We start from the raw sequence: 11,917 nt of genomic DNA on the forward strand, positions 1-11,917 counted from the left end.
AAACTATTGTTAAATAAATGACTGATAATGATAATAATGCAATAATTTGTATTGACATGATAAAAGTGAAATTGGATATAAATTGTAAATGATGATTAAGAAAAGAGGTCTAAAATTTTTGTTATTAAACATAATTAATTTTTATTTTGAATGCGTTATAAAGGTATAATGTGGCTGGATGATGTTGAAAATAGATAAGGGAATGCCACTATGTGGTTTTGTTTTAAATTTTGGAATGTTTGTTATAAAGGGACATTAAAACAACTATAGTCAAATGAAGGATGAGGTATGATGATAGCAATATATATAAATATATGTGATGTAAAATATATAACAATATGAATCATAGGTGATGACTGTGGAAGGGATACACGAAAGTTTTTTGTAACCAATTGACACACTTTCTACAATTTGAAATGGAAGATGATTTTAAGATGTTTGTGATTATACAAAAAAATAAAAATATTTTTTTTAAAATTCAGCAATGGGTTCTCTGCCCAGTTGCTGGGTGGGCATGGCCATGGTGGATGTGCCCTAGTTGGCCTCTTGCACCACTGTGGGGGAGGGGACATTTTCGCCTTACCCAGGCTCCAGAGGCTTTACTTGAGCCACTGGGAGGGCAAAAACTGCCTCCCCATGGGCTCCCGAGATCCTCCAGAGGCCGGAAACAGGCCCGTTTCTGGCCTTCTGGAACTTCCAGGAGGCCCATTTTCCCCCTTCCCTGAGCCTCCACATTGGTCCTGCACTTACGTTGCATTCAAAATGGGCCGTGGGAGGGGTAAGGTGGGGTGGGATGGGCAGGGCCAGCCAGGGGTGGGATTAGGAGGTTCTCCAAATTGGCCATAACATTAGCTATGGGTTCTCCCAAACCAGGGAGAAAATGTAGCAGCCCACCCCTGAATATAGGAGGATGGATGTGCCTTAAGTTCCTGAACAAAGATGGGATATACATACATGAGCATGTTTGTATACCAAAGAAGGGGATCATAAAGTAATAAAAATAACCAGGCCTTTCTTCACGCACTTTAAATTGTTGCTTCTTTAAAAGCTACATGCTGAATCAATTCCTTGCTGCTGGGCAAGGTAGGGAACAAAGGAGTGTGAAAGTGGCTGGGAAACTGTCATGAAACATTCAGAATGAGCATCCTGTGACTGCAGCAACAGCCCAGCAGTGCAACAGCAGCCAGTAGCATTGAAGCAGCCCAAACTTTCCCAAATTTAATATCCATAAGAGTCATGGATCCCTGGATTTTGGATACATTCTGTACGTGAGCCCATTTGAAGTACTTTTGTTCTGAAATTGTTACCCTATGATGCAATGTTTAACCTAATTAATGGTGATGACAACTAGAGATTTAGTATTATATAGACTACTACTAGAATAAATTCCCTTCTCCTTGCAGCTTCAGCTGTGTCCTCCAAAATTCTCCCTGAAAATTGGAAACTCTTTTATGGAAGTTAAGAGCGACAAGCGATGGATGAAAAGGGAGAAGCGCAAAGAAAAATGTATGTAATAGGATATTAATACCCTAATAATATCCTATTAATACCATCATACCCTAAATGCAAATTTCTACAATGCATCTTCCATGCAAAGCCCACTCAACATGCCAAGATGCATTTCAAGGTGAATTTATTTTTCAGAAGCACAAAATTCATATACCAATGATGGACAGGTGAAAACAAAATATCAAATGCACACAGAGACAGAATCTGGTGAATGCTTGTGAAAGCATATAAGCAACATGTTCTTGCATGCTAGTCATATTCAATACGCAAGACATAAACTGGAAAGAAATTTCAAGTGCTTGGTGTCAAGGTTCACGCAGCTGTTTAAACTGTGATTTGCTTGCTTGTTATCTAATGCAATGGATAGATCCAGACACTTTGTTGCAAAGCACAGCATGATGCATAAATAAATAGTGAAGTATGGTTTAGCTGTGCTAAAATAAGACAAGTTATCAAAATCAAATTTACAGAATAATGAAATAAAATGTTTGACATCTAAATGAAGTCAGTGAAGGAACCAAGTAAACATCTTTAAGGAGGCAACTTAGAAACAGATAGCCACTTGAAGAAATGTATTTTTTCTAATATATACAGTGTGTGTGTGTGTATGTGTGTGTGCGTGCATGCATGCATGTATATATAACTTAAGAAAATGTTTTTTTTCCTAGTGTTGAATACTAGCGCGGGAAATACAAGCGCGGGGATAAAGGACTCCCCTTCTGATTGGTTCCCGGGCGGAGCCGGTTCAATCCTCGCCCCGATTGGTCGAGCTAATCGACGCCCCATTGGCTCCTCGTTCAAACCCGGGGGTATAAATGTTTGGCGCGAACCACGCCACGTTGAATCGTAGTCACTCTGTTCTCAATAAAGGTTGCTGTTGCATACCCGCTTGTCGCGTCCCCTTCCCTTCGCTCCAAGATGAAAAACTGGCGACGAGGATGGGATTCCGATTCCCGCGACCACGGAGTAGAACAAGCCAGCTGCCACCGCGTCTGAATCAGCACGAACGTTATCTCAGGCTGAGAACTCCGGCAGCGAACGCAAAATTTTCTCCGCCCTCTTCCTCCCCCCTCTCTGGCTCCACACCACGATGGCATCGGCGCTTCCTCCTTTCACGCCATTCGGATCCGCCGGAGAATCATGGGACGGCTTCATGGAGCGTTTCGAGTGCTACTTAATCGCATCGAGGAACCAGGCACAGACCGACGAGGAGAAATGCAGTTTCTTCTTGTCTTGCTGTGAGCCCTCCATGTTCGCCTCTGCGAGAGCCCTGGCCGCCCCGAGGCCAGCCTACAAACTCGGGTGGGACGAGCTGATGTCCAGGCTGAGGAACCACTACGCTCCCTCACCCTCTCTGATCGCACGCCGCTTCACCTTCCGCCGCCGAGTGCAGAAGCCCAACGAATCCATCAGCCAGTTTCTAGAGGCTTTGCGCACCGTGGCCGCCCAGTGCGATTTTGCAGACCTGGAGGAGAACCTCGTAGAGCAGTTTGTATGCGGGGTCCGCGACGCGCATTTGCGCAGCCGAATGCTCCGGAACCACAAAATCACCTTGGTGCAAGCCGTGGAGACCGCGCGAGCAGCGGAGCTCTCCGAACAATCCACGGCCGACATCGAACGCCTCCAGCTGAAAACCCCCGCGCAAACCGCCGCGGGGCCTTCCACCCAGACGAACCTCGTCGACGACCTCTCTCCTGCTGAAGACGAGGAGGAGGAAACCGTCGGACAAATGAGGACGCAGCCGAAGCGGAGGCCACACCAGCAACCACCGACGCCAGCTCAGCCAGCCTCAAACGCACCTTGCCGCGGATGCGGCGGCCGCCACAGCCGCACATCCTGCCCGTTCCGTTCTGCCGTCTGCCGCCGCTGCCGAGGAGAAGGACACCTCGCCAGGGTCTGCCGGGCTCTCGTGCCAGCCCCATCGTTCATGCAGCCCAGCGACCAGCGCCAGGCACCGCAACGCCGCCAACAGCCACGTCCTGCGAGGCGAGCTGAGGACTGCCACTCAACCTACCAGCCCTCCAGCACCGACTGCGTGGTCTACCAGGCTTCCCACGTTCCCGCCGGCGATCGCAAAATCAGCACCGCCGTCCGTCTCGAAGGTCAGCTTTGTCGAATGGAGGTGGACTCCGGGTCTTCCCGTTCTCTCCTATCTTGGGCCCTGTTTTCCCGCCTTTGTCCCGGGGTTCCCCAGAGCAAATTGCGCCCCGTCGGGGTCTCCCTCCTAGACTACCAGGGAAAGGGGATTCCCACGGCAGGAATATTCCACATCCGAGTGGAATACGGAGACTTTAAGGGGAAACTCCCAGTTCTAATCGTCAGGAACGATCTGCCCGCTCTCCTTGGGTTGGATTGGTTTCCCGCCTTGGGCCTCACCATAGAGGGGGTGCACAGAGTAGTTCCCCTCACCGTAGATAGCGTTCTAGACGAGTTCGCAGATGTGTTCGATGGGAAATTGGGCTGTTATAAGGGCACCCCCATTTCCCTCTGCCTCGATCCCCAGGTCGCTCCCATTAGGCTGAAGGCACGCAGGGTCCCCTTCGCATTGAGAGCAAAGGTAGACGCTGAACTTGATAAGCTTATAGAGCAGGGGGTAATCGAGCCCGTAGATCACGCCCGTTGGGAAACCCCCATAGTCCTCCCGGTCAAACCCGACGGATCGGTGAGAATATGTGCCGACTATAAGTCGACCATCAATTTGGCCCTGCAGGCAAATCCATATCCGGTCCCCGTAGTGCAACACCTACTCCACTCCTTAGGGCAAGGCCGCATTTTCGCCAAGCTAGATATGGCACAGGCCTACCAGCAGCTTCCCGTAGACGACGATGCGGCTACAGCCCAGACCATCGTCACCCACCGCGGGGCCTTCCGTTGCCGCCGCCTCCAATTCGGCGTTTCGGTTGCCCCGGGGATTTTTCAGAGCCTCATGGAGCGGTTGCTCCACGGGCTCCCAGGCGTCGTTCCCTACTTCGACGACGTCCTGGTCCCAGAACTCCTGAAAATACTGCGGGAGGTCCTCACACGTTTTAGGGAGGCAGGACTGAAACTAAAGCGCAGCAAATGCGAAATTGCTGTTCCCAAAGTAGAATTTTTGGGTTTCCTCATTGATGCCCAAGGCATCCACCCCACTCCTTCCAAAGTTGCCGCCATCAAAAACGCACCTGCACCCACCTCTAGGGCGGAATTGCAGGCGTTCCTGGGGCTTTTAAATTTCTACGCCCCGTTTATTCCCCACAAGGCGTCGCTAGCTGAGCCGCTACACCGACTGCTTGACCGGTCAGCGGCCTGGCAATGGGGTAGCCGTGAAGCGCACGCGTTCGCGGCTATAAAAGACATTTTGACCTCGTCGGCAGTCCTAATTCAATATAGCGACAGGATGCCCCTAGTTCTGACTTGCGACGCCTCTCCCTATGGCATAGGGGCGGTCCTGAGCCATGCCCTCCCGAACGGCTCAGAGGCCCCCATAGCCTTCTATTCCCGGACACTCTCCTCCACGGAGCGGAACTACAGCCAAATCGATAAAGAAGCCCTGGCTGCAGTGTCCGGCATTAAGCGGTTCCATGACTACCTCTATGGTAGGAATTTCACCCTTGTCACGGATCACAAGCCACTCCTGGGGCTACTGGCAGGCGACAAGCCAACCCCCCCCATTTTGTCTCCCCGCATGACACGCTGGACGGAGTTCCTAACGGCGTATTCGTATACGCTGTTATACCGTCCGGGTAAGCAGCTAGGGCACGCAGACGCCCTGAGCCGTTGCCCCTTGCCAGAGACGGACACAGCCCACGTGCCCGCTCTCTCTATTTTGTCCATCGCCGAATCCGACCTCCCCGTCTCTGCCGCGGACGTCGCAGCTTGCACAAAGGCCGACCCCGTCCTATCCCAAGTAGCTTCATGGGTCTTGAGGGGTTGGCCCACGGAAAAGGTAGCGGAAGGATTCCGACCATTTAAAGCACGACAAGCAGAACTCGCCCTACACGGGGGTTGTCTTGTCTGGGGGGACAGGGTAGTGATCCCCACAGCCCTGCGGGCACGAATCCTGCCCGCACTCCACAAAAACCACCCAGGCATAGCGCGAATGAAAGCCTTAGCCCGTAGCTATGTGTGGTGGCCCTTGCTAGATTCAGAAATTGCAGACTACGTAAGCCGCTGCAGGATCTGCCAAAACTCTAGGCCGAATCCCCCCACAGCCGCCCCCCGGGAGTGGGAAATCCCTAGAGGCCCATGGTCCCGTTTACACATTGACTTCGCCGGCCCCTTCCACGGCCGAAACTTCATGATAGTAGTCGATGCTTACTCCAAGTGGGTGGAGCTGGTAATCATGACCTCCACCACAGCAGAGAGTACAGTGAGGGCCCTTCGTAAGATGTTCGCCACCCATGGGTTACCGGATGTGATAGTCTCAGATAATGGGCCCCAGTTTACCTCCACCACGTTCCAAGAATTCCTGGCCGAACAAGGAATCAGACACGCAGCCACAGCCCCTTATCACCCAGCTAGTAACGGCCGGGCGGAGCGCGCAGTTCACTCAGCCAAAGAAGCCTTGGGCCGCATGGACCAGGGCGACTGGCAAGAAAGAGTGGCAGCTTACCTCTTGAGCCAGCACTCCATACCCTGCCCAACGACTAATGAAAGTCCCGCGGAGCTCTTGATGGGTAAGAGATTGCGTACCTCCCTAGACAGGCTCCATCCACTTTACGCAGGGGATCTGCCGAGCAACCTGGGGGCCCTCCCTTCCCACGCGTTTAAGTTAGGGGATCCTGTATGGGCCCGCTCCTTTTCTGGGGATCCACGGTGGGTTCCCGCAACCATCACAGCTCTGACCGGCCCCTGTTCCTTCAGGGTCGGTCTGGCCGACGGAACACAATGGAGGCGCCACGTGGACCAATTAAGGCGACGCCTCCCCACGGAAACAGACGGCCCGAGCCTCTCAGACACCCACTCTCAGCACGAGCCACCCTCGATGACCCCCCCCCCAACGGACCGCCTCCATCCGGGGAACGGGGGACCAGCCGATACGAACCTTTCGGACAGACGCGCCTCACCCGGCTACTCCCTTCCTCGAAGCCCTTATCGAGACTCTGAACCTACACCCCAACCAGACTGCGCGGGGCCGCTGTCGGACACTCCTGTTGCCACGGAGACGCCACCCCGGACAAATGGACATTGGGCACGGGGCCCGGGGCCAGCGCCATCTCACGAGGCCGCATCGCAGATTCACCGCCCCGCCACAGACACACCTCCGCCGGCGCCCCCCCCCCCCGACGACAACCGCCGGGGAGCTACGAAGGTCGGGACGAGAACGTCGCCGTCCCACCTATTTACAAGACTATGTTTGCCCTTCCTAAGGGAACTCTTTGACTAGGGGGGGAGGGGTGTTGAATACTAGCGCGGGAAATACAAGCGCGGGGATAAAGGACTCCCCTTCTGATTGGTTCCCGGGCGGAGCCGGTTCAATCCTCGCCCCGATTGGTCGAGCTAATCGACGCCCCATTGGCTCCTCGTTCAAACCCGGGGGTATAAATGTTTGGCGCGAACCACGCCACGTTGAATCGTAGTCACTCTGTTCTCAATAAAGGTTGCTGTTGCATACCCGCTTGTCGCGTCCCCTTCCCTTCGCTCCAAGATGCAAAACCTAGCAAATTCTTGCCTTACTCCCAAAGGTAGGTATCCAGAAAATAGAGGTATAACACTTAGCCTGAAAATGACATTTCCATTTCAACAGTGAAAGTGTAATTAAATAAAGAGAAATCTATCTGATAAAGTTTCATGAGTTTCTCTATTTGGTTCCTGTCCAGTTTTCTTAAATATTGGGTACTGAGGTTCTTGTTTGTTCTTTGTGTATAAAATTTACTGTCTGGGTAACGGACAATCTCTGGAGCTCCGATTCTGCTGAGAGTGTGAGTGGCATCCTCCTCCAGCGTCTCATACTTTCCCAGAATGTCATACTGAATATTGCAGGGAATCACACAAGTGGAACATTGGTTTCCAATGTATATCCAAATGCTCAGGATTCCTTCTCACAACATAGTTTACAAACTCTTGAAAAGTCACAACCCCTGTAAAATTTTTGTCCTTTCTAAACAAGGCTTTAACCTCATTTGCCACTTTGCTACTATAGTAAGTTTCATTATGCAAGAATTTGTCTCTGTAAGCGGAGACCAATCTTTCTAGAGGATGTCTGGTAAACATCACTTTTGTAAAGGAGTTCAAAAGTTCTTCTTGTTGTTCAGGTGGATAAGAACTCAACCGCTTTAGAAGGTTTGTTTTATGGACCTCCTCCGAGTTTACTTCAAAGACCTCCCTGCTCAGGTTGAGTGTGAGTAGCAAAACAATTTTTTTCCAATTAGAACAGCCCACTTTTGGCACCTCACAATAGATAAATTTGTAGTTCTCATCCACATAGAGTTGTCTAGCCACGCGTACATTCAGCTTTCTTTTTAAATTTCTTAAATTCTTGCTGTGGCAGATGGAATCCAATCTGGTTTTACGATCATTTTGTATTTTCAACCAATCTTCTTTGTGAACTAGAAGAAAAATTCAAACATTTTCGAGACATTTTTTTAAAAAAGTAACAGCTTAAAAAAAATCAGATATGCAATCCTGTGTGCCCTGTTGGGATGGGAATTAGGTGAATTTTAGGTCAGCAATATTTTAATTACATCTGGTGAACTGTGTTGTGGGAAGTAATTGTTATAGGATTAATTAATTACTTTTTCCTCTGAGACAGAAGTGAAATCATGGGGATGTTTCCAATCATTCCAATTTCTAAGGGTTCTTTGCTTTTCCAGGACTGAACACACCTGAGTGTAGCAGATCTACACACAATGCTGTATTGCAGCACACACAGTCTTCAACCACAGGATGTCACTATGGGTTACCTCTACCCTTCTAAGCTTTGCAAGTTGATGTTGTCATATAAATACATATTTAATGCACAGCCCTTTATACTCAGTTCAAACAAAAGTCTCAAAGTTAATACAACCTTTGCCTCCTTCTAAAAATTCCTGTGCTAGTTGCGATGAAGTGCTGCCTTAATGCGGTTGCCTCTTTTGTGGTTGCTGCCATGCTCCAAACTCAGATCTTAAGCATTGTTGCTTTTGAGCACTCCAACTGAGCTCCGAATCCAAATTCCAGGCAAGAATCCCATCAGGATATGCCATTTACTATAGCTTCTGGTCTGACAAATGATTGATAACCCACCTGCCTGCAATAGCTGTCAATCTCCAAACATTGTTTCTCTGCTTCTCTCAATTGTTTGCTATCTCCTCTACTCCTACACACCAATAGACACTCTTAGTGCAGAGGTGGTATTCAGCAGGTTCTGACCAGTTCTGGAGAACAGGTAGCAGAAACTTTGAGTAGTTTGAAGAACCAGTAAATACCATCTCTGGCCCCACCCCCATCTATTCTCTGCCTCCCGAGTCCCGAGTCAGGAGGGAATGGAGATTTTACATTATCCTTCTGCTGCCATACCCACCAAGCCATGCCCACAGAACCAGTAGTAAAAAAGTTTGAATCCCACCACTGTCTTAGTGGTTATTTTTGTAAGCAAGGGCCTGGGTGGGATGAGGCTGCTTACAGACATCTGTACATCCTTGAAAGTATTAGGGTATGGATCAATTAGCCAACCAGCTGGAAACCCAACATGGATGCTTCAAAGTAAACGTGTGAATGAATAGCTGAATGCACACATCTGTACACGACCCCCTAAGATTTTGGCCTGGCGGGGGGGAGTGGAATCATGAGCTGTGTTTGTTGTGCCTTGAGATGTGGAGTGGGAAGTATTTCTGCTTGATTAAAGTGCTTTTATCTAGTATAGGCAGCAGTCCCAAGTTCACATCCTCACAAACAAAGCATGCATGAAGCAAACCAGTACCAACCAGTACAGGAACCCATCCCTTCTCCGGAGGCAGCACATAATTACCAGATGGCCCTGGCCCCCTCTCTGTCTCCAATGCAGAGCCCTCATCCGAGCCTTCCCCAGACTCCAGGACTGGCCCAGACCATAACAGTAGACAGTTTAATTTCTTGGAGAAATAAGAGGTCACTTATTTCACATTTATTATTGATGACTTGAATGAGAGACCTGAAATGATAATTTAAGGGTTTGCAGATGGCATAAAGCTGGGGGGAGGGGTAATTAACACTTTGGATCAATGAGATAAATTTCAGAAAACTTTAGACAGCCCGGAGCAGTGAGTTCCAGTGAACAAGATGGGAATTAACAGGAAGAAATGTAAAATTCTACATCTGGGTAGGAAACCTCCGTACCCCCGCGCTCCCCATGTGTCTTTGGTTTTAAGCAATGGTGGGTTCCTATCACTTCAGCCTGGTTCAGCTGAACCAGTAGTGGCATGCCGGCCTGGGTCGCAGAACCAGCAGCAACCCAGGCTGGCCACGTCTCCGAACCGGCTCCCCGTTCGCCACAATCGCCATCGCCATCTTGTTTTTGAGTTCTGCACATGCGCAGAACAATTTCTACTGAACTATGCATGTGCTTGCAGCATGCATCCAGCACATGCATGTGCACAAAGCACAGGCGCTAAGCGTGCCCATGAGCAAACCGACAGTAACACCGGCTAGAACCCACCACTGATTTTAGGGTTTGATTTTAACTTTTTATGTTTTAGAGTTAGATGTTAGATAATTTAATGTTAGATCAACCCATGTCCAGAACTACAAGACACAATACAGCTCATTGTTTCTGAATGCATTTTGACATAGATTTCAACACATTTGTTTCCCATCCTTCTCTTTTACTCTTAGTCTTATGTCCTTATTCTGCCTTCTGAGTGTAATATTTATACACAGTTCCACTTCCTTTGTCATAGTTACCTACTTTTATATATCTACTTTACTGGAAAATAAATGTGATTCACACACACACACACACACACACACACACACATTCAGTTAATTGATGTTCCATTGCCTTACCTGTCATTTCTACATGCCATTGAATAGGAAAAAAGAATCCAAGCAGTGCACTAAGTAGGAGAAAAATGAACAACTTTTCAAGCAGGTGAGTCATTACGGTTTCTTAACAGGCCAAATGCTGTAACCTTTTTGGGTTAGATTCTAAACAATGAGAAATATAATAGGCATGTTGTTAATAGGGCTTCAAAAATGTTACATCACACAAGATGAACTTTGCAATTTGTCGAAGGAGGTTTTCATCATTTTACATACGTGCTGTATATGTATATTAAGAACCGTGGTGGCGCACTGGTTAGAATGCGGTGCTGCAGGCTACTTCTGCTGGTTGTCGGCTGCCAGCAGTTCGGCAGTTCAAGTCTCACCAGGCTCAAGGTTGACTCAGCCTTCCATCCTTCTGAAGTTGGTAAATGAGGACCCAGATTGTTGAGGGCAGTATGCTGACTCTATAAAATGGTTAGAGACTGCTGTAAAACACTGTGAAGCGGTATATAAGTCTAAGTGCTTTTGCTATTGCTATATACACATAAACAATATTTGATATGATAAAGCACATTAGGGAACGCAATCTTCGGGATTCTATCCCTGACCTCTCAGTGCAATATCTCAGGCAGCACTCCAAAAAATGTGGGATACAGAACAAAAGAAAGGGGCACAATGAAGACAAAAACTACATTTGACTTAAGCGAAATTAAATAGTACAATTCATTAGAGTTGTATTGAATCAATGTATTTAATAATTCAGCCATATTATACATCTTACAACCTTGTAGCAGTCCCTGAGGCACTCTAAGGCTACCCTAAGCCTTTTCTACAGGCACAGGTTGTATGACTCTGCTCTGGATTCTGTCCAGAGCTAGGAGAAACAAGAAAAATGAAATCTGGATCAGAGCATCACATCTCAGTAGTATAAGCAAAGTGATCCCCATCAACCACTAGTTAGTTCCACAAGTTGAGGATCCTGCCACTTTGATTCAGCACATGATCCATCTGCTAAATCAGGGCCTCTCCTCCTTCCAGCATGAAAATCAGAAACCTGTAGTCACATCTGTTATATATGTAAAACTACAACACTTCCTATAGCTAAAAGTTCTAATGTGGGGCAAAACTGAGGCAGCCTATTTACTTTGCACGATAAACCTCTTAAAAAGTGATAGAGGGAATATGGATTTTAATGCACAAATAGTCCCTTGATTCCATCTATCCCCTATGTTGCCGCTGGACAAAGCATAAAGTATGTCATCACTTTGCTTCCTCTACGGAATTTTATAGGGAGTCCAGGCAACACAGTTTGCCGTTTATGCCTTACTGGTGTTTTCTTGCTTTTTCTGTTTTTGTTTTTGTTTTTTATTGGGAAATCCATCAGGGAGACAAAGAATTGCACATGGCATTCCAAGAAGCTTCTGTCCTTGAAACAATTAGTTGAGTTAATCAGTCAGCTTGCTAGTTTCAGCAGACTTTGTTTGCTCAG

General features: G+C 48.1%; 1 protein-coding gene across 1 annotated transcript; it reads right to left on the reverse strand.

The window, feature by feature from the left end:
- Positions 1–7,202: 7,202 nt before the first annotated feature.
- Positions 7,203–10,543, reverse strand: LOC116505984 (carbohydrate sulfotransferase 14-like). The gene is given in 3 exon segments (XM_032213519.1): positions 7,203–7,472; positions 7,474–8,036; positions 10,450–10,543. Coding segments are annotated over 3 exon segments (927 nt in total).
- Between the last annotated feature and the right edge of the window lie 1,374 nt (positions 10,544–11,917).

The sequence above is a fragment of the Thamnophis elegans genome, chromosome 1, assembly GCF_009769535.1.
Source record: "Thamnophis elegans isolate rThaEle1 chromosome 1, rThaEle1.pri, whole genome shotgun sequence".
NCBI lineage: Eukaryota > Metazoa > Chordata > Lepidosauria > Squamata > Colubridae > Thamnophis > Thamnophis elegans.